At 33.7% G+C, this 21959-nt stretch overlaps 3 protein-coding genes across 10 annotated transcripts; 2 read left to right on the top strand and 1 right to left on the bottom strand.

Annotated features, from left to right (window-relative positions):
• Positions 1-4091: 4091 nt before the first annotated feature.
• Positions 4092-11150, top strand: LOC106439378 (putative nuclease HARBI1). 3 transcript variants are annotated; one of them, XM_013880814.3, is made up of 6 exons: positions 4895-4985; positions 5237-5310; positions 5707-5781; positions 6569-6673; positions 6752-7057; positions 7134-8622. In XM_013880814.3, the coding sequence occupies exons 4-6, from the start codon at positions 6575-6577 to the stop codon at positions 8511-8513; spliced, it is 1785 nt and encodes a 594-aa protein (XP_013736268.1). In that variant the 5' UTR covers positions 4895-4985; positions 5237-5310; positions 5707-5781; positions 6569-6574; the 3' UTR covers positions 8514-8622. The 3 variants fall into 3 exon arrangements, with proteins under 3 accessions (XP_022572143.1, XP_013736269.1, XP_013736268.1); XM_022716422.2 differs by lacking the exons at positions 6752-7057; positions 7134-8622 and adding an exon at positions 8653-11150 and having other exon boundaries at positions 4092-4985; XM_013880815.3 differs by lacking the exon at positions 6752-7057 and having other exon boundaries at positions 4894-4985.
• A 720-nt stretch (positions 11151-11870) lies between these two features.
• Positions 11871-15206, top strand: LOC106439377 (mechanosensitive ion channel protein 5). Its single transcript, XM_048776453.1, has 5 exons — positions 11871-13592; positions 13801-13924; positions 14002-14295; positions 14379-14581; positions 14744-15206. Exons 1-5 carry the CDS (start codon positions 11986-11988, stop codon positions 15042-15044), a joined length of 2529 nt encoding a protein of 842 aa, XP_048632410.1. The 5' UTR covers positions 11871-11985; the 3' UTR covers positions 15045-15206.
• Positions 15207-16656: 1450 nt separating this feature from the next.
• On the bottom strand, positions 16657-21656 carry LOC106439376 (cytochrome P450 72A15-like). 6 transcript variants are annotated; one of them, XM_048776446.1, is made up of 7 exons: positions 21304-21656; positions 20996-21213; positions 20128-20375; positions 19665-20034; positions 17559-19296; positions 17213-17348; positions 16657-17146 (listed from the first exon to the last, which is right to left on the bottom strand). In XM_048776446.1, the coding sequence occupies exons 1-5, from the start codon at positions 21578-21580 to the stop codon at positions 18826-18828; spliced, it is 1584 nt and encodes a 527-aa protein (XP_048632403.1). In that variant the 5' UTR covers positions 21581-21656; the 3' UTR covers positions 16657-17146; positions 17213-17348; positions 17559-18825. The 6 variants fall into 6 exon arrangements, with proteins under 6 accessions (XP_048632403.1, XP_048632405.1, XP_048632407.1 ...); XM_048776448.1 differs by having other exon boundaries at positions 16657-17131; XM_048776450.1 differs by having other exon boundaries at positions 16657-17128.
• Between the last annotated feature and the right edge of the window lie 303 nt (positions 21657-21959).

Here is a 21959-nt window from a genome sequence, read left to right as displayed (position 1 = left end):
GGTCATATATGACTAGGGGGGTGATTGGTAGTTGATGTAGGTGCTGTCCACAGCCCTATTTATTTCCACAGCACCAAATTCAGAGCAATCAAGCTTTAAATTTTTTTTTGAAACCACAGCTCTTAAAATATCCTACAGCTATACAAGTGCTCTGCAGAGCCAAATATCCAAAGCAATTTTTTAGTGCTTCAATAAAATTCTACAGCAATAAAATCTAAAGCCACAGCAAAAAATCTACAGATTTTTTTCTACAGCAAAATATTTAAAGCTACAGCCATTACCAATCGGACCCTAGGTCCCAAATGATCAAAGCAATGCTGACTCTACCGAGTGAATCGATGATGAGAAGTATTGAGAACTGAGAAGCAAGACAAAAGCCTAATAAATTCTATCAAACTTTTGGTTCCACGAAGATGATAAATTAGTAGACCAGCTCACCATAATTCACGATCCCAGATCAGATGGCCCGCATAAACAAAGCACGGATGATTGGACTGAGGCTCCACAGTCACATACGTGTATAATGTGGTCCATCTTCCATCGCACGATCATGAAGATTAAATCAACGCAAGTAATTCTTTATTTTTTCTTTTTCTTCTGTTTCCACTCCAACAGAATCAAAGGCTACCTTTTCATCCAAATCATCCATTTCCACGAACTTTTTAAATATGTTTAGAACGTCCAACAAGGAGTTCAGGGTCCATGTTCTTTACCATGCATATGTTTCTTGTTTTTTAATTATAGGTCCTACAAGGAGTTCAGGGTCCATGCCCTGATCAGGCTCACGTCTCTCCGTCATGATTAAATCCCTCCCAAGCAGTTTTGAACCTAACGGCCAAACTTTTAACTCTTTCTGAACCTTATCATATGTTAGTCAAATAACCGTAGAGACTTAGTTACCAAACAAGTCGGCTACCAAGTTTAATCAAACTTTTATAGTCTTTGCTAATTATGCCCTATTAATATGTTGCTTGTACATATAATGTTACTTGTTTTGGGAATACACGCTTTATATCACGTTGGTTGCGAAACATTAATGGAATCTTTTCAAGAAGAGATTTGACCAACATAGTTAACTTGATGGATTTTTTTCATTACATACAATGATTTGGTTTAGATTATATGGTATTATCCTCTATTCGTTTTTCATACATCATTCAGTTCATTGACTTTTGTGTTTGCTATCATTCAATAATGTTTAGGATAGCACTGTTCAAATTCCAGTAATTGAATTGATCAAATGTGAATGGAAGCGCAAAAAAAAAAAAAAAAACTGATCTCAAATGATATTATAACTTTTATTTTTATTTATTTATTTATTTTTTAAGTTGCCAAAAAAAAATGTAACTAAAACCGATGTCAATCAGAATTAAAAACTATAAAGACATTTTAGCATAATGGATTGTATGTAGTAGTGTATCATCCGGATTGCATGTTGTTGACAAACCTAGATCAAAATCAAAAGAAATGTATATTACATTAATTAGTGTTTTAAAAAAAATACTATTGTTTTAAAGTAAATAAAAAGACTGAAACTGAAAGGCAAAAATATAAACGAAAGCCAAATCGGATAGAACATTTCCGAAAAAACATGTTGATATATTTTTCTGACTTCTATCCAACTTTACTAGAGACGATAATTACAAGATACATACACGGCATTGTATGCAGTGTCTATTGTCCAGTTCTGTCGAGAGAAACCATGTCGATTGCGTTCAGTTGCGTATATGGCTTGTGTGCCGTTTCATCCCTCATCTGTCGCTTTCCTGTCGTTTTCCTCACAACCTTTGTATTTATTAGCACACTCGACCAAGTATGGCCACCCACGTGTGACCCTATTATCAATCCAACTGGCTTTATTCTAATTTATTTCTGCCGCTAATATGTAGCCACATAAGCAAATCTGCCACAACAGTAATTTAATTTAATTCAGTTTATATTAATTTGTATAAACTCTTACTTCTACAACTGGACATTTTATTTGTTAAATTTGATTCGATTCGTTATTCATCTCGATTCGATCCGAAATTTTTGGATATCCGTAAATTTTTGAAGCAAAGCAAATACTAAAAATCAATATCCGTTAAAATCAAAGCAAATCACAAATATCAAAATTTTGAGAAGCGGATATCTGCTCCGATCCGAAAATATATAAATATATATACATCTTGATTATACTTAATGTTTTACATGTATAAGTTTATATAATTATTATGATAACATATGATTTGATCAATTCTATTCACATTATTACTTATATAAAAGTATTACATAAAAAAGAAGAGAAAAAATTTATAAAACAATTATAACTTTTTCTTAAGTTTTGTGTTATTATAATTGTTAACTAAGTTTAAAATTTACAAAATATGTAGTTTCACTATTTCTTTTAGTTTTTATTTTGTATATCATGCAAAAAAATTATATTACAAAATAAATTTGTTTAATTTTTTATGATTATTTTTATTAATCAAAGCGGATGAGATATCCGTAAGTATTTGTAAATATCCGCAAATATCTATTTATTTTTCTAATATCCGTTTTTCTGGATATCCGTATTTTTTCGAAGCAAAGCAAATCGAAAAATTAGATATTCGTAACATACGAAGCAAATCACAAATACCTTCAAAAACCTGGATATCCGATCCGTGTCCAGTCCTACTTACTTCTACTGCCTGGTGTTAGCTTGGTTGTTTGTATTTGATACCGAGATTCGAAGCCAATTTGAACCAAAAATCTGAATTTGTATCTGATATATTTATACTGAGTTTAAAACAAATCATTTAAAATTAATTTGTGGGATATCTGATTCTAATTCATATCCAAAATAATAATAATTAAATAATTAAAAATTTAAACTACTAAACTAAATGAGTATTAAAAACCTAAAATACCTGATATAATTAATTTTATATTTATTTTGATCAAATTGTAAGAAAATACTTGAATTCCAAAGTATTATTGTTAACATAATCTAAAATGAGTTCAAATCCAAATAGATATCATACAAATTTATATATTAATGCAAACTCAAAATATTATCAACGGGATCCAAGCAAACATAGGGTCCGAATGGTGACCGCGGATTTAGTAAAATAAGCGGGACGGAATTTAGGTGCGGGACGGTTCAACTGCGGTTCGTGCGTTTTGCGGGACAAGTGCGGTTTTGATAAAATTAGCGGTGCGGAATTGTGTTGATTGGTGAAAATCTATAGTGCAGAATTAAACAGTTAAGAAAAATTTAAATAATGTAAAATAGATATATCAATATATTTAATATAATTAAAATGAAAATTGTTTATTTAGTGTTATGGATATTAAATTTTCTTTATTATTTAGAAAAATTTAAATACCAAAATTCATCTCAAACAAATTTTTGATATATATATATATATATATATTAAAAAATTATTTTCATGTATGTTTATAATCTATATTCTAAAATTTAGTAGGGTTTGGTATTTTACCCGAACCAGAACTAACCCAAACATACAAGTTCGGATCAGGGTCTGGAGCTAGACTAAACTACTTATTGGATATAATTTTTTTGGATTCGTGAATCTCGGTTCAAGTTTGAGTAGACCCAAGAATCATACTCCCTCTGTTTCATATTAAGTATCGTTGTAGAGAAATTTTTTCGTTACAAAATAAGTGTCATTTTCGATTTTCAATGCAAAATTTATTAATTTTATGTAGTAATTTATTTTTTTATTGGTTGAAATATGGTTAGGTGTATATGTAATTGTGTTTTTATATAGAAAATATACAAAATTAATTGTTTTTTAATCTGTGTGCACAAGGTCAAAATGACACTTAATATGAAACAAAGGGAGTAGTATATATTAAGTATATTTGAGTGTATGGTGTATTTCTGGTATTACATGTATTTTTTTTTTCAGATTCAGGTTTTTAGGGTATAGTTTTGGGTTTAGGGTAAGATTTTAGAATTTTAGAAATATAATTACGTACTATTATTTTTAACGGTTTGGATAACCAATTATTTTTGTAGCATATATATATATATATATATATATATATATATATATATATATATATATATATATTAAAATAGCTAAACAGATGTGTAAATGAAAAATGTATATATTTTTAATATATTTTTATATATATTAAAATAGTTACACAAATGTATATATATTATAAACCGCAGAAAAAATAAAAAATCTTCAAATGACATTTTTCATGAAAACATGAAATATTATTTTAAAGTTTTGGTTGACCAATTATTTTTGTAACAAATATATATTAAAATACTTCAATTAGTACGTAAGGTTTTCATGTAACAGGTGAATATTATTAATTGAATGATGATAGTACGTAAGTGCTACAGTTAAAAACGCACTTCAACCACACCAAAATCGAAGATGCTATAAAACAAGTGCGTTATTTTACGTGATAGAACAAACAAAAACATTTTTTTGCTGAGTGCGGTATTTAAACAAAACCGCCTTTTTAGTTTTGTAATTGCTGATTGGTAACATTTTGAAAATCACACTTGTACTGTATCAATTACGTCCCGTCCCGCAAACCCCATTCATAACCCGAAGATGCTATAAAACAAGTGCGTTATTTTACGTGATAGAACAAACAAAAACATTTTTTTGCTGAGTGCGGTATTTAAACAAAACCGCCTTTTTAGTTTTGTAATTGCTGATTGGTAACATTTTGAAAATCACACTTGTACTGTATCAATTACGTCCCGTCCCGCAAACCCCATTCATAACCACAGAAGATAAAAATAACGCACTTCAAATTGGTCATCCACCCAAAACCATGCGGTCCACTTAAAAAACGCCTTTGTACAGTATTTAATAAATACTTTTTTTTATTTTAGTTAATATTCTTGCCTATATATTACTACTAGGCTAGGTTGAAATCATTCAATTTATATCATCACGCGTTTCTTTTCTTTTTCCTGTGTAGCCAAACGAAAAAAAAAATTATTTAGAAGAACATATAGACATTTAAAGGTATGATTTGCAATTGTATAATTTATATAATATATATAGATATGAAATAATGGTGTATAAAAGTTTAATATACTCTCACCTTTAAAGTGTTGTTGTAATCTATAGCATAATTAATAAAACTGGTTAGTAATGATGTTAGTTAATTATTCAAAATGAAGTATTGTATTTATCACAAACACAAGCATACACGATTGTTGGTAATCTAAAATTGAATAACTTTGGTTTTCCTTTTGTTTTTATTCTTATTTTAGGAAAAAAAAAGAAGACATCTTGGTCAAAAGAGGAAGAGAGGAAGACGTCCTTTGCTCTGTACTTGGGAAAGAACGTAAGTTTTTAACTGTAATTATTTTAGTATATAGCTATTTAAATTAAGTGGTAATATAATTATTTAATTATTAACCTATGCATTTAAATAAACTAACAATACATCAAAACAAAGTGAAAGTATAGTTATTAAATTATAAAGATGTGCATACTTTAGAAAGTATATTAGTTATCATATTATATGTTTTTAAACTACAGTTTACTGAATGTAAACTAATAAAATTATAGTGTAGATTATGTAAATTATATGATAATTTATTTCTGTATAGTATGGATATTTAAGACAAACAAGTATACATAAGTCTTATGTTTAACCATATGTCATAAGGTGATTTTAAATTGTATAATCTTGGTTTCTCATCTTGTTTGTTCGTTTTGTTTACCCATTCCATTTCAGAAAAGAAAAAAGAAAGCAAGACATATTGCTCAGAAAAGAAAGAAAAGAAGACGTGCTCTCTACCTTGGACAACAAGTAAGTTTATAATTGTAATTATTTTTCTAGTACATAACGATTACAAATGAAATGATAATATAATTATTTAATAATTATCTTATGCATTTAGATAAAGTAATAATACATCACTTAAATGAAATGAAAGTAAAGTTATTTAATTTTAAAACTGTGCATGCTTTAGATAAATATATTTTTTTATCACATTATATGTTTTTTGTCAGCTATCATATTATACGTTTTACAATTTAGTTTAATGTATAAAAAATAATAAAATATAGTTCATGTTAGTAAATTATATGATAATTAATTTTTATATAGTATGGAAATTGGATAATATCATATATAGATTTTTAACATCAACTTACAAATAAATGTAATTGTTTTTATTATAAATTAACTACTATAAGCAGACTACCTTTTCTCTGTATTTGTCATATTTAAATATATATTAAAAAATAATTACTATTTTAAAGTTATAAATATTAACTATATACCATATATAAATATGTAAATACTAAGATTTAACAATAGTTAACAGTATATTAAGTAACTATAAACTAACTATACACATTATAGCTTACAATGTTTACATAATATGATTACTTACTATAAATTATAATAATGTAGCTTTATACATTTAAATCAGTTTGTTATTTTTATATATAAATGAGTTGAAAAACAAAAACATAATCATTATATAAGAAAACTACTATTTCTTAACAATGCCATGAACTTTATTTTAAAAGATAAAAGTTTACGTTATATTTAGGATTCTATAGTATTAACTATTATATTCAAATTGAAGGTGAAGATGTCGTCAAATCGCCAGCGAAATACCAACTCTCGCAGACCAACAAATTCAAACCAAACGGCGGAAGATTCAACTCCTCCAGCAGAAGCAACATTAAGGGTAATGTTTTACTAATTTTGACTTATAAATTTTGCAAATTTAATTTTAATACTAATGTTATAATTTATAAATTTGTAGAATAAAGACAAATACAAATGGTCATACATACAAGAAAAAACATTAATTCAACTGTTCGACGAAGCAGTTGCTTTGGATGATTATACTCTTAAAAATCCATCAGCTATCGGTAGAGAGTATATGGTTGACAAATTCAACCGGGCGTTCAATATGAATATAACTTATAATTTCTTCAAAAACAAGCTTGATGAATTCAAAAAAAGTTATAAGAGATGGAAAACTCTAATGAGTTTTACTGGTATCTCGGTTGATCCTGATACATCTATGATATATGCGTCCGAGGCATGGTGGAAGGAACGTGAAGTCGTAAGTATACATAATTTTTATAATAGCAAAATCAAATAGTTACATATAAAATAATCTAATGAGTGTATATTTATAGGGGTGTAAATTAACAAAAAGCTTGAACCGAAAGCCACCCATTTTTTGGGAGGTGATGGTACGATGTTTCGCACTACATGATGTTCAATCGCAATCTCAACACTCTGCACGCCAACGAAGAGAAGAGTTGATCAACACACGTTTAGTAGATGAAGAAGTTGACGATGGATCCGACACAGATAGTGGTGATCGCCCACAAACACAACCTCAAGAGATGGAAGAAGAAGAAGTGTATCGTGTTATAGTTGACGATGGGACACATCATTTGAACGAAGATACCAATGAAACAGTTCGTAGATGCCATCAACGAGGGAGACAAAATGTACAATCAAGTGCTAGACGTGGGACCACATCTCATAGATTAGGAGAAACTTCTCGAGTTCCTCTCAGGGGTGGGTCACGAGGAAATAGAAGAAGACAATCTTTTGAGACAACAATACAAGACACTATCGCTGGATATACAGAATTTCAACGACAAAGTTTACAACAACTTCGTCCAGGTGCTTTTGACCAAGAAAACTATGATGAATGGAAAAAGGCAGAAGAAATATTTCTTGCTCTAAGCATTCCAAAAGGAAGATTTTACTGGACATGCCTTAATACTCTTAAAGAGTTAGTCTTTTGGCGTAAGTATTTTCTTGATATAGCTGGAAGCATCGACGAAGATAAGTTACAATTATTAGAAGCTATGACTGGTGTTTCACGAAACAACGAAGATGTGCCAAAACAGTTAGGTGTTGACCAATCATGTGGGAGTTCATATAGTCAACAGTGGGGCACACCACCAACTGCTCAACAATGGGGTACCCCACCGTTTTCTCAGCAATGGGGTACACCACCAAATGCTCAACAATGGGGTACACCGCCAAGTGTTTCACGATGGGGGACACCACCTAATGCTCAGCAGTGGGGTTCACCCCAGCCAACTCAACAATGGGGACAACCACCAAATGTTCAACAATGGAACACACCGTCAACTTCTCAACAATGGGGCACACCACCAAACTCTCAACAATGGGGACCACAGCCAAATATTTCACAGTGGAGTACGCCACCAAATGCTTCACAGTGTGAGACACCACCAAATGCTTCACAGTGGGGACTTTCACAAAATACTTCAGGGTGGGGGATTTCATCAAACTTTCAACAAGGCGGACCAGCAAGGACGAATCCGACAACTGTTCAATATGGATTTTCCGTTGGAAGTGAAGAAGAAAGTGTGAGAAATGCTCAAGAAAATAATGCAGCAGTCGGAACTTCACCAAACGATAATGCTGGTCATACTTCACATACACCTAGACCAGGAGGTTTATTCAATATATGGGGAACATCTATAAATATAAACGAAAGTCACCAAAATTACTCAGAAGACGAAGATTAGTTTTTTGATAGTTGTATTTCTATATTCTAGCTTTTATTGTAAAATATTGATATGTTTTTAGTGTTATAATCATTTTTATTTGGTTAATATATTTTATATTTTGCTGACAGATTATTTTATTTCATGTTTAAAATTTCAGGCTTTTCGTATATGTCAATTACGAGCACAAGGTATACACAACCTAAGTTACGAAGAGAGAATAGAAATGTGGAATTTGGAAAATGAGCAGTTTGCAGAGTTAATAATCAATCCAACTTTGACTTATTATCATCGCTATTTTGAAAGGGCACCAGTACAAACCGATAGAGGTCTAGGTTGGAGAAATATATGGCGACGACTACAAGAAGATGATGCTGCTTGTCTTCAGTTATTACGAATGTCACTGCCGTGTTTCTGCTCATTGTGTGATACACTACAAACAAGCTATGGTCTACAACCAACACTAAATGTAAGTATTGAAGAAAGTGTTGCTATGTTTCTACAGATATGTGGGCATAATGAAGTTCAAAGAGATGTTGGCTTGAGATTTAGTCGAAATCAGGAGACGGTTCAAAGAAAATTTATGGAAGTTCTTACGGCAACAGAACTATTGGCATGCGATTATATTAGAACTCCAACAAGACAAGAGCTAATGCGAATTCCTGAAAAACTTTACTCAGATCGAAGATATTATCCTTTTTTCAGTGGATTCGTTGGAGCTATGGATGGGACTCATATATGTGTAAAAGTGGAGCCTGAGTTACAAGGAATGTATTGGAATCGACATGATAATGCATCTTTGAACATCATGGCAATATGTGATTTGAATATGTTATTCACATATATATGGAATGGAGCACCGGGATCTTGTCATGATACTGCTGTTTTGGCAATGGCACAACAAAATGATTCTGAGTTCCCTTTGCCTCCACGAGATAAATATTATCTTGTTGATTCAGGCTACCCAAACAAGCAAGGATTTTTAGCTCCATATAGATCATCACGAAATGGAGTTGTGAGATATCATATGTCTCAGTTCAACTCTGGTCCTGCTCCTAGAAATAAACAAGAATTATTCAACCGGTATCATGCGTCTTTACGTTCTGTTATTGAGAGGACATTTGGAGTTTGGAAGAAAAAATGGAGGATTCTATCTGATTTTCCAAGATACAATGTCCACGTTCAAAAAAGAGTGGTAATGGCTACAATGGGATTACATAACTTTATCAAAATATCAAACTACTCGGACGAAGACTTCGCAAATACAATGCAAGATATGAGACTGGATAACGGAGATCCAAAACCTGGTATTGCTGATACAGAAGAAATTTATACGGCACAGGGAGAACAAATGGCACAAATAAGAGATACTATTGCAAATATGTTGTGGGAAAATCAAAATAGTCGATAGTAGTTTTTTTTTGTATTTTACTTTTTTTAAAAATATATATGTAATTTAAATTTTTAATTCAGGTGAATTTTGGTATTAAAATTTTCTAAATAAGAAAAAAAAATTACATCAATAACAGTAAAGAAAAAATTTTGAATTTTAAATTATATTGATTTCATTGATATTTTTGTTTAACATGATTTTTTTAATTGTTCAATTCCGCAAACTATACATGTTCACCAATCAACACAATTCCGCACCGCTAATTTTATCAAAACCGCACTTGTCCCGCAAACCGCACGAACCGCACTTGGACCGTACCGCACTTAAATTCCGTCCCGCTAATATTACTAATTCCGCGGTCACCATTCGGACCCTCAACCTCCGCTCCATTCAAGAGGGAATCTTATTACCCAAAAAATCTGAAGAATCTGACCCGTACCTGAACGAGCATATGCCTACAGTGTTATTTCACCAAAGTGTGAACCAATAAGAAAAACGAATTTGTTTATTAAATGCGTTCTTTTGAGCTTCCAAACACCATTTTGACTTATTAGACAAAACCACTGAATTCAGTCAGAGCACGACACGAGTCCAAGTACTAGGTGTAAAAAGCGTTAGTGGTGCTGATGATAGTAAGATATTTGTTGGTGTTTTGTAGATCATATAACAATGATGATGACTCGTAATGGTTCCAACCAAATATAACTGTGGTTCAATCAATCAGCAGATTCATGTTTCAGTGCTAAATCAAATGAATTGGAATCTAATATAAAGGTCAAAGTGGTAGTACTTACGTAATAAAATTGAATGGAAGATCATGATGAGAAGAATACCATTTGTGATTAATTTTTTATTTATAATTTTATCTGATAAAAATTGGATTATCAAAATTTTAGAGGACTAAATAATCACTATACCAAATTAATCTTTTACTTTGTCATATAAAATTTGGTCCATGTATGATTTTGTTTTATATCTTAGTGCATTTTTAATGGGGTTTTACCCATTGAAATTCTAAAATTTTATATACATATATGTATATATGTGTAAGTATATATTATATATTTGTATGCAATTGTACGGTCCATTATTTTACATGAAATTCAACTCAAAGTTATTTAAAACAAAAGTGCTCTTAACATTTAAAAACAAAATATAGTTTTATGCCGCTTTAATTTTAAAATAATATTAAAATTTTATGGGACAAAAATAGTCACTCTGTACTAAATTAATCTTTTACTTTGTCAGATAAAACTTAGTACCTCTGTACAAAATACTGAATTAACCCACTAAACTATTCACATCAAATTACATGTATAATTTTATTTTTATATCTTGGTATTTAAAAACAAAATATGAAACCGTTTCATTTTTTAAATAAAACATATTTTTAGTCTGTATTTTTGTTTCAATATAAGTAATGAATGATATTTAAAATAAACATTTGTTCATCATAAATTTTTCATGTTTGTCTAGATGTAAACATAAATTTCTCATGTTTGTCAAGACGAGGAGTATATAATAATATTAAAAATTTATGGGACAAGGGAACACTTGTAACAAAACAGACTCAAACTAAACATGGGTTTTAATCGATTCTAACCCTTCTTGATTTTTGCAAAAAGATAAAAAAAGATTAAAAAAAATCTATCTAAAACTCCAAAGTCGAAAAACTTTTGTTATCAATTTCTGAAATCCCACTACCATTTCCTTTTCATTCCGTACAGGCACACACTAACTCTTTTTATTTCTAATTTTTCAGGGGACAGTAAAAGGAAAAGAAGCTTTCTATCACATTATTGATTTTGTTGCTTTTAGCAATTAGCACAAATCTTATCTCACCAACTCACATCACATTCTTATCACACGGGCCACAATACTTAACATTATAAAATCTCAAAATCTTTGCATGAAAATTAAATAGAATTATTTACACACGTTGCAATCTTAGAACAAAATACAAATACACACCTGCTATTTTGTTTCATAACATTTATTATTTAAATGCTCAAGTAGTTACTTACCTCTCATCTTCTTCATCTATGCTCGTACTTGTCACTCGTCTCTGCTCCAAATAAAAAAAAAACTCTCTCTCCAATCATGGCCCTTGATTCCACTGACCGGCGTGACTTCGTCGTTAAGATTAACGGCGAAGAGAGCGGAGCCGTCGGTGCTACAGGGTCAAGCAGCAATGCAGACGGAGGCAACTTCTGGAGAGAGTCGAGCTACGACTTTTGGGATGGTGAAAAGGGTAAGAACGATGATCAAGAACTCGACGTCGGCGGCGAGAGTTTCCATTTCAGACAGCAGAGAGAACATCCAGATGCTTTCTCTGATCCTCCGGCGAAGCAGACAGCTTCCGGCGGAGAGATCTCTCTCGATATCGACCCGCCACGTGGCTTACCGGCGATCTCAGAGTCTTCTTCTCCGTTCACGGCGAAAGGAAAAGCCGACGCGGTGAGAAGGAGACAGAACAGAATCTCACTCGGTGGGAGCAGCGACGAGGAGAGCCGTCACTACAAGGCCAACAGAGACGAAGCAGAGGTCGTGAAGAAACCGTTACTGAGGAGGAACCAGACGAAGTCAAGACTTATGGATCCTCCAACACCGACGCATCCAGCTATCGACAAAACAGAGATGAGATCCGGTCGGAAAACCGGTTTTCTCGGAAAAAGCCCTAAACCGGGAACTCCATCTCGAACCGGGACGCTGGAGGAAGACGAGGAGGAAGATCCGTTTCTGGACGAGGACTTACCGGACGTGTTCAAAAGAGACAAACTCAGCATTTGGGTTTTGCTCGAATGGATAAGTTTAGTTCTGATAGTCACCAGTTTGGTCTGTAGCTTAACGGTACATAGCTTGCGGCGCAAGACATGGTGGAAGCTGGACCTGTGGAAATGGGAAGTGACGGTTTTGGTGTTGATTTGCGGGAGACTAGTCTCGAGCTGGATAGTGAGGATCCTCGTCTTCTCGGCCGAGAAGAACTTCGTTTTGAGAAAGAGGGTTTTGTATTTCGTCTACGGAGTTAGAAAGTCTGTTCAAAACACCTTGTGGTTAGGGCTCGTGTTGCTTGCGTGGCACTTCTTGTTCGATAAGAAAGTGGAAAGAGAGACCCGGACTACTGCCATTAGGTACGTGACGAGAGTGTTGGTTTGTCTCCTTGTTGCTGTGATCATTTGGTTGATTAAGACACTTCTGGTCAAGGTTCTTGCTTCATCTTTCCACATGAGCACTTACTTTGATAGGATTCAAGAATCATTGTTCACTCAGTACGTGATTGAAACCCTCTCTGGACCTCCTTTGATGGAGATTCAGAGAATGGAGGAAGAAGAGCAGAAAGTAACGGATGATGTTAAGAGTTTAGAGAAACTGGCTGGAGCTAAGTTGCCTCCAGCTCTAAAAGCGACGGTTAAGAGTTTTATGAAAGCCGGGAAAGGTCAGAGACTGTCTCGGGTTGGTTCTGACAAAGAAGGAGATGGTGAAGGGATAAGGATTGATCAGTTGCAGAGGATGAATACAGACAATGTGTCTGCTTGGAACATGACCAAGTTGATGAATATAATACGAAAAGGCGCTCTTTCTACCTTGGATGAACATATGCAGGACACAGTTGAGGAGAGTGAGCATGCTACGCAGATAAGAAGCGAGTGCGAAGCAAAGATTGCAGCTAAGAAGATTTTTCACAATGTCACTGAGCCTGGTTCCAGGTATATATATCTTGAAGTTGATCATTAGTGTGCATAGACAAGTGAAACATTGACGTATCACTTCAATGTTTTAAAAGTTAATATCCATAAACATTTTTTCAAAATGTATAAAACAAAATTTATTTAAATTCTTACTAAATTATCTACAGCTCCAAAATTTTAGTATGGTTTATGCTTAAATCTTGAGTTTCTTTTTATCGGGTTTTAGGTACATACATATGGAAGACTTCTTGCGGTTTCTGTCTGAAGAGGAGTCTGAAAGAGCCATGGCTCTCTTTGAAGGAGCTTCAGAGAGCCTTAGGATCAGCAAGTCTTGCCTCAAGAATTGGGTGGTAAGTTCTAAATTAGATATATATGTCAAGATTCTTTTCATATGCAAAACAGAGTTATCTTGACGTTTTTTTCACAGGTTAAGGCATTTAGAGAACGGAGGGCTCTGGCATTGACCTTAAACGACACAAAGACAGCAGTGAACAGGCTTCACCGCATAATCAATGTGTTGATTAGCATTATAATCATTATCATTTGGCTTCTTATACTAGGAATCGCCACAACCAAGTTCTTGCTAGTCTTAAGCTCTCAGCTACTTCTAGTAGCCTTTATATTCGGAAACTCATGCAAAACCATCTTTGAAGCCATCATTTTCCTTTTCGTTATGCACCCATTTGATGTTGGTGACCGCTGCGAAATTGACGGTGTTCAGGTTTGTTCCCTCCTAATACAATAATCTGCTGGACTTATTTAAATAGTGTGACATGGTTCTAATCTTGTTGTTTCTTTTACCAGTTGGTTGTGGAAGAAATGAACATATTGACAACTGTTTTCTTGCGGTACGATAATCAAAAGATCATATACCCGAATAGTGTTCTTGGGACAAAACCTATAGCTAACTACTTCCGAAGTCCTGATATGGGAGATGCGGTTGAATTCTCTGTTCACATAGCAACTCCTCCAGAAAAGATAGCTGCTATTAAACAGAGAATAATCAGGTTAGTTACATTGAGACGCTAAGATCTTGAGGCTATAGACATTTTAGTAAAAAAAAATTATATATATATTTTCTTAACAATTTAGGAGGCTATGTCTATATACTAATTCGTAAAACTTTAAAGTCTCAAGGCCAAACTTTCATTTGTTTTTTTTTCATGCAGTTATATAGACTTCAAGAAGGATCATTGGTATCCGGCACCTATGATTGTGTTCCTAAACATGGATGACTTGAAAAGCGTGAAGATTGCGGTGTGGTTGACACACAGAATGAATTTTCAAGACATGGGAGAGAGGTTTATAAGGAGAAGTCAATTACTAGAGGAAGTTGGGAAAGCTTGTAGAGAGCTTGATATTGAGTATCGTTTATATCCTCAAGGCATTAATATTAAAAGTTTCCCTCCGGTGACTCCGGGTACTTCTGACCGTCTGCCTCCAGCTTGTTTGCATCAACGCGGTGCCTGAACTGTAAAGACTTGTTGAGCAAGGGAAGTAAGGATAGCAGAATATGATTTTTGTGTACGTATATATATGTATGAGTGGTTTTGTAACAGTTTTCTATTCTCTGGAAGTAGTAATTTGTGATTCAAGAATAAGTATATAGTGATTGTAATGGGGTTCAAGACATTTTTGATATTGTTCTAGGGCCTGATTGGTTCAAACGCAGCGGTTGCGGTTACGGGAGTTTGTGGATGTAGGCGGTTGCGGTTTTTAGCGATTTTAAGAGATTTGTACGACTGATACTGCGGTTAAAAATTGGTGCGTTTGCGGGTGACTTATGACTGATTAACTACCAAATGCAGTAACAGTCAAATAATAAATTAACAATATTTATATTTAATATAATTATAAAAATATCAAAAATCATAAAATTATAAAAAAATATAAAATTTATATTTAGAAAGTTATAATTTTAATTTTTGAAATTTTTTTGAAATTGTTTTTATTATAAAATTTTATAATTTCAATTTTAATTTTTTTATTAAATATTTTTACTTTTGTATATATATTGTTTTTAAAAAAATAAAAAAATTTTATCCTTCCACAACCGCCCGTACTTAACCGCAAACGCTAGCTGGAGCCAGTTTTTGAATTTATAAGATTCGGAGCGGTTTGAAGCGGTTTAGAGAAATTTAAGTGATTGTTGCAAACCATCGACAACCGCTACCAACCGCAAAAGCTGCGTTTGCGGGTGGTAGCGAGAAAACTAATCGCCCCCTATAAATGGAGGATTGGGACCAGAAATGAAGACGCAATTAATCACAAGTAAAAGCTTAAGACTTTAGATGAAACAGCTCAATTATAAGAGCATCATTAACGATAAGTTTCTCAAACTCAGTATCGACACATTAATATATTAATACTAGTGGTTAGCCCGCCCTACGGGCGGGTGAGTTTACATTAAAATTATTTTATATTCTACTAATATTAGCGTTCAAAAGACCATTAATACTTTTTTTGTTAGAGAACACAAATTATTAAATTAAAAAAATAAAGGAAATGTAATGATTTATATTTCTCTATTTGATTTCTATTTCAATTTGATATAGTTGAAGAAAAAGTAAATAAGAATAACTGATATTTTTTATTTATAAGAGTATCAGATTTTAATATTATTACAATAACTAATTTCTCACAATAATAAATTAATACACCCATTTGTAGTTGCTATTTGTGTCGAAGGTGTTAGAACAGCGGTTCACTTTCAAATCGGCGAGCAGAAGGTGCAATGTTGTTAACGTGTAGGGTTTCTACTATTGTAGTTGCTATTTGTGTCGAGGCTGTTGCATTTTTAAAAATAGATATGACTGCATCATGAAAATCATAGATAATAATATCATATTATCTTAGGGTGGATAGGTGTAAGGTTTTTAGTTCACCTATAATGTTTAATAGTGTCCGGTGGTTTTGTGCATATTACGAAATATTATTTGTTCGACGAAGTGAACGTATACAAATAGTTATGGTAGTGGACAGATAATTTTTTTTTGGTTGAGAACACAAGGGGCTAACTTATGGATGCATTATTTGAAGATATAAAGCTTGTGTCCATAAACATTTTATAAAGATCTATAAATATTTTTAAAAAGATACTAAATCATTTGTAAAGTTCATAAATCATTTACAAACTAATCTGATATTCATACCGTTTTGTAAAGTTTTTAAAAGCACCTTTTAAAATCATTTAGATGTCATAAATCCTTATAAAATGACATAAATTGCTTTTTCAATATTGGACTTAACTTCTGTAAGTTAGAGACCATTTATCTCTTCTCTTTCATTTCCTAGCTGCTGACAAATGTCTCGCTTATCCACCTCAAGCCGTGTTTTGGCTGCAACACTCGACTCGTTAGCTATCCCTTGCTCCATTTCCTCCACTCTAAGCTTTGCAAGATGAGAGTCTTGGTTTGCTCGGCCAATGCTAGTTCCAGTTTTAGATCTGCAATGACACTCCATGTCGTATCAAGCTCCATCACGACCCGCTGTTGCCCTTCTTACGCTATAACCGCCTGTTTCTTGTACTCGTACTGTCTAATATCCTATTGTATCTACTGAAGCTCACGGAACTTGAATCTCAAGAGTCAAACTTTTCCTTTGTTATTCCTCTGTTTATGAATGAAAGCTAAACTCACCAGAAGCAGAGTCGACGAAGTCTCATCATGAAGAGCTGTGTGTAAGAAAATTGAACTGTCAAGCTTATGATTTCTTCAGCTGCAGAGGAGGTTCCAAATATCCTTACGATCGTACTTCTATTGTAACAGTTTCTCCCTGTAAAAAACGTTTAAATACATCATAGCCACAGATTCATACATCAAAGAATCTAACTTTTGATCTACTTTAAAACGATGAATTTTTCTCCTTCATTGTTGTATCCTACTCAACACTTTGTTTCAACTAACCCAAGAAGCATAAGCGAACATCTTAACGCACTAAAAACCTAAACCACCAAAGAACACATAGATTCCAAAGGAGCCGAACCTGAGCTTGAGCAGCCTCAATTCATCGTCTTGCGAGAGCCAAGAACCGCTGAAGCAGCGCCTCTATCAACAATTTGGCAGCATGCCCTGACTTAATAACTTTTCCCTAACAAAAACGAAAAGAATCAATAAATTCATAGACCGAATCAAATGGAATACATGTGGGACTGAATCTCTGCGAAATTTTCAGAACCAAAACAGCAATATCAAAGAAGAGGACGACATATCATGAAACCATTCTTTCCGCTGATAGAGAATCAAACATCAATATTCTTCCCACTGATAGAGAACCGTTTAGAAATCAGCATGTCGTAGGATTAGCTGGAAAGGACGGACATAAAGGAAAATCTTTATGGTGAAATCTGAAGAGAAATGTTATGACGGTGGTTTCATGGAGGCTAAACGTCCGGTATGTCAGCCGACGAAGAAGATGAGATATGGGGCAAACCATTTTTGAGCTTCGACAGGCCTGCATATTATTAAAGCCCAATACACGAAAGGAAGTAATGAAACAATGAGAAGTATCGTTTGGGTGAGAGGACACGTGGTGGAAAAAGGAACATGGAAGGATGACGTGGCACTCTAAGGAGCCTTTCTAAGCAACTTTATTAATATAGATCTTAAAGTGATTTAATTAAGTAAGTAAATTTTAAACTTCTCAAACTCAGTATGTCAAACTCAGTATCTACACATTGATAAATTAGCATCGTTTATACTCAATAAAAACACACTTTTGTTTTCAAATCATATATAAAAATATATTGTTAATTTCTTATTCAATACGGTATAAATCAAACCTAATTCTAATTGCTAAGTGGATTCCGAGATATATCCGCTAACTCTTTTATTTTTTGGTGCAAAATCCGCTAACTTTATCAGTCTAGTTAATCGCCATTAACAACCATATTAACACTAGTTAAACCAAAGCATATATTTTCGAGTCATTAATTCAAATATCTATGAGAAGGAGGACCATTTAAGCTCGAATTCAAAACACATGTATGAAATTTTGCAGCGGCTCACAGCATGGACACAAATCTGCCGTTAGTACTCTCCACCAAGATCTGTGGACTTGTAGTACCACATATTACAAAATAAGGGAGGAATTTAAAAATATCGAAAGTTAGGGTGTGAAAAACCAACATATGGCGGTATAGTTAGGAAGTTCTATAAATACGTAAATATAAATAATCCGGAAACATTAATATTTTGTTACCCGACCTTTCCTTGTTCTATCCACTTCCGGCGAACATAAATAATCTAAACTCTTACCGTAAGAAGCTCTTTTTAAAAACATCACATTGGGTGGTGGAACTAATCTTGTGTAGGATAAGATGAGCACCGGACTGTGGCTGCAGTGTCAAGACTGTGTAAGGAGCATGAACATAGGAAGGAGAAAGCTCAAAGGAGAATCTCTGTAGCATCAAAGCAAGAGCCATCTTTGTCTCCATCAGAGCAAAATTCTGGCCAATGCAGATCCTTGGTCCCCACCCAAAGGGAAAAAAAGAAACTTGCCCCTTTGTTGCCTTTGAGACACCGTCTTCGAACCTCTCTGGCTTGAACTCCGCTGCATCTTTACCCCATAGCTGTATGTCGCGATGGACTAGCAGAATAGGTAGATTGATCTGAACGCCTCCTGGTAGTGTCAGGTCGCCTAGCTTCATCTCTTTGTGAATGGCTCGGGTCAGCTGCGCTGCTGGAGGATATAGCCTAAGGACCTCATAAAGAATCATCGTCATCTGTTGAAAGCATTCAGCAAAATCATCATAACACAACAAACGTACTAACATCTTTTCATGGACAATCTCTTAAATAACAATTTTTAAATTTTTGTCGCAAAAATAGTATTCGAATAAGAAAATAATCAAAATAATCACTTTTATTTTTAAAATTTTAATATTTATTTTTTATTTTTAAAATTTTGAAACCATATCCTTAAAACCCCACCCTAAATTCCAAATGTAGATTAGTAAAATCTAGAGTAAAATTATATTTTTACTCTTTAATAAAAAGGTTAATAAAACTTATTTTTATCATTTTCTTCTTTGAAGATAAATTAAAATGGATATCATAGGGAATTTCTTTTTTTTTATTAGGTTGTACTTACAACTTTGAGCTGGTTCAAGCCTTCTGTGTTTGGTTCTTTGTCTCCAAAAACTTGCTTCACTTCTTCCCGTGCGCGAGCTTGCCACTCTTGGTGTTGACTTAACAGAACCATTGTCCAGACCAGAAGCACTGAAGTTGTCTCCTGTCCAGCGAAATAGAACAACTTACACTCCTCCATCACATCTTCAATGCTCATTTCATTTCCTTTAGCTTGCCCTGAATTTGATTCAAGAAGTATACCTAGCAAATCGTCACTTGGTGCTTCTCCAGCTTCTCTAGCCCTTAACCTTTTGTTAATGATCCCTCTCAGTATAACATGGATTTCTCTGGATGCTGCCTTCATCCTTCTATTATTCTTTGTTGGGAGATAACTACAGCAACAAAAGAAAGAAAGAGTATTTAACAAAACATGATTCCCATCTCCAAAGCATTAGATGCAGACAAGTTTAGGTTTCTTTTATTACAGATATCCAGGGATGAAAGATTTCAGAAAAGTTAGCATCATGAGCTGTGCTAGTTCCGCTTGGAGCTCAAATATCCTCTGTCCTTCTTTGTAGCTGCTGCCAAAAGCAGTACGAGAGATCACATCTGCAGTCATGCTCACAAGCCCTGGCCACACGTCCACCTCACATGAGGATCCTTTATCCAAGACTAACTTTTCCCATTTGCCAACAACCTGGCTGCAGCTTTGGTGGAACGCAGGTACCATATTCTACACATAGAAGCAGAAGGAACAAGTTGGACAGAGCCAAATGAACACATTTTTTTTTTTGAAACACGAAATTACTTCCACTAATCTAACCTTTTCTATTACTACTACAATATAATGATGAAATTTCCATCCTCTTTAACTAAGAGGATAAAAACCCTAGCAATAAAGTTAAGAAAGTTTGACAACGAATTCAATTCAATGCTTGAATACGTCAATATACAAAGTCGGACAGCCGAAAGATAGTCACTTAACGTAGTGATGTTGAAAACCAGTTCTCACGTACAAGAAAAAACAAAATAGTTTTGATTGCATTTTCTGGTACAAATCTCTACAGACTTCTCCACAAAATAGCAAACTGGTGAGACTGAAACTGATACTCGGCAAAGAATCCGAGAACTTAAAATCAATTTACGTTAATTGGATTGGATATCAACTTATATACATATGTATATATATATATATAATATATATATATATATTATATATATATATATATATATATGTTAAATATGTCTCCAACTACCAATGTGAGATTTAATTCATTCATTAACACTTCCTCACAAACATTGAGCGGTTCTAATACCATGTTAAATTTGATCATGATTGTAAGAAGCGTATACCTTGATTTTCTCAAGGTGGAATGCCGGGTTGATGATTCTTCGGTGTTTCGCCCATTTCTCACCATCATACTTAGCGAGTCCCTTGGCTACCACGTTACGCAAAGGGAACGTATGTGGCTTCTGGAAATCATAAATTTTGTTGAACACTTCCTTCATTTGCTCAGGATCCATTATAGTGATGGTTGGTGTAGTTCCAAGCCATGTAAAAAACGTCCTTCCTATTTCAGAAACACACAATAGTTCAGACCTTTTCTTGATCATGTACTCTACAACAAAGAGGCCAACTATACAACATTTAACATATATACCCTGATTCTTGAGCATTTCGAATGGAAAAGGCATGACACGTGGTGAGATATCATCCGTTAGTTTGATGGGTTTGGATCTTGCATCCATCGTCATACTAAAGTTTCTCTTTAAATCGCCGATGAGAGGCGTGTACGGAGTACCGGAGAGACCTTGTCTTCTCAAGTAACTCTCAAGCATCTTTGGTCTAAACCAAACCAACTTTAATGTTCTCCATGTCCACGACGACACAAGAACTATAGCTACTGAAACTGTTACTAACGCAACTGATATCTCCATTTTCACTCTCAGAGAGATGGACAGTTTTCTAATATTCTTGAATTTTTAAAGATTGAGCAATGTTGGCGGATAATATCCCATGTTGTCTTTTAGACTTTTAGTACCATTTATTATGTGACTAGGTCGCATGCCACGTGGCGCAAGAAGCGAACTTCAATTTGTGTGGAGCTATATTGATAGGCATGTAACGTACGTCAATTACTTTACGTTTCTTTGCAGATAATAAATTGTATTTATCTGTGTATTTAACTGTTTCGGATGATGATAAAATGATTCGGAATGAATCATGTTTACAATGTACTCTGAAAATCAAGGTTGCATGGTCTCTTAGCGTTAGTTCAGTGTTCATAGTTATATTCTTGTTATATTCTCTTATTCA

This window comes from Brassica napus, chromosome A3 (genome assembly GCF_020379485.1).
Source record: "Brassica napus cultivar Da-Ae chromosome A3, Da-Ae, whole genome shotgun sequence".
Lineage (NCBI taxonomy): Eukaryota > Viridiplantae > Streptophyta > Magnoliopsida > Brassicales > Brassicaceae > Brassica > Brassica napus.
This window is presented reverse-complemented; position numbering and strand designations above follow the sequence as displayed.

Excerpts from the sequence above, each read along its gene's own strand:
- LOC106439376 (XM_013880807.3), bottom strand. The coding sequence starts at position 21,580 with ATGGAGATATCAGTTGCGTTAGTAACAGTTTCAGTAGCTATAGTTCTT. Across the intron at positions 20,376-20,995 it reads TCCACCTTGAGAAAATCAAG|AATATGGTACCTGCGTTCCA; the intron begins GTATACGCTTCT and ends TTCTATGTGTAG. Across the intron at positions 19,297-19,664 it reads GCTTGAACCAGCTCAAAGTT|ATGACGATGATTCTTTATGA; the intron begins GTAAGTACAACC and ends TGCTTTCAACAG.
- LOC106439377 (XM_048776453.1), top strand. The coding sequence starts at position 11,986 with ATGGCCCTTGATTCCACTGACCGGCGTGACTTCGTCGTTAAGATTAAC. Across the intron at positions 13,593-13,800 it reads GTCACTGAGCCTGGTTCCAG|GTACATACATATGGAAGACT; the intron begins GTATATATATCT and ends ATCGGGTTTTAG. Across the intron at positions 14,296-14,378 it reads GCGAAATTGACGGTGTTCAG|TTGGTTGTGGAAGAAATGAA; the intron begins GTTTGTTCCCTC and ends TTCTTTTACCAG.
- LOC106439378 (XM_013880814.3), top strand. The coding sequence starts at position 6,575 with ATGTCGTCAAATCGCCAGCGAAATACCAACTCTCGCAGACCAACAAAT. Across the intron at positions 6,674-6,751 it reads CAGCAGAAGCAACATTAAGG|AATAAAGACAAATACAAATG; the intron begins GTAATGTTTTAC and ends ATAAATTTGTAG. Across the intron at positions 7,058-7,133 it reads GGTGGAAGGAACGTGAAGTC|GGGTGTAAATTAACAAAAAG; the intron begins GTAAGTATACAT and ends GTATATTTATAG.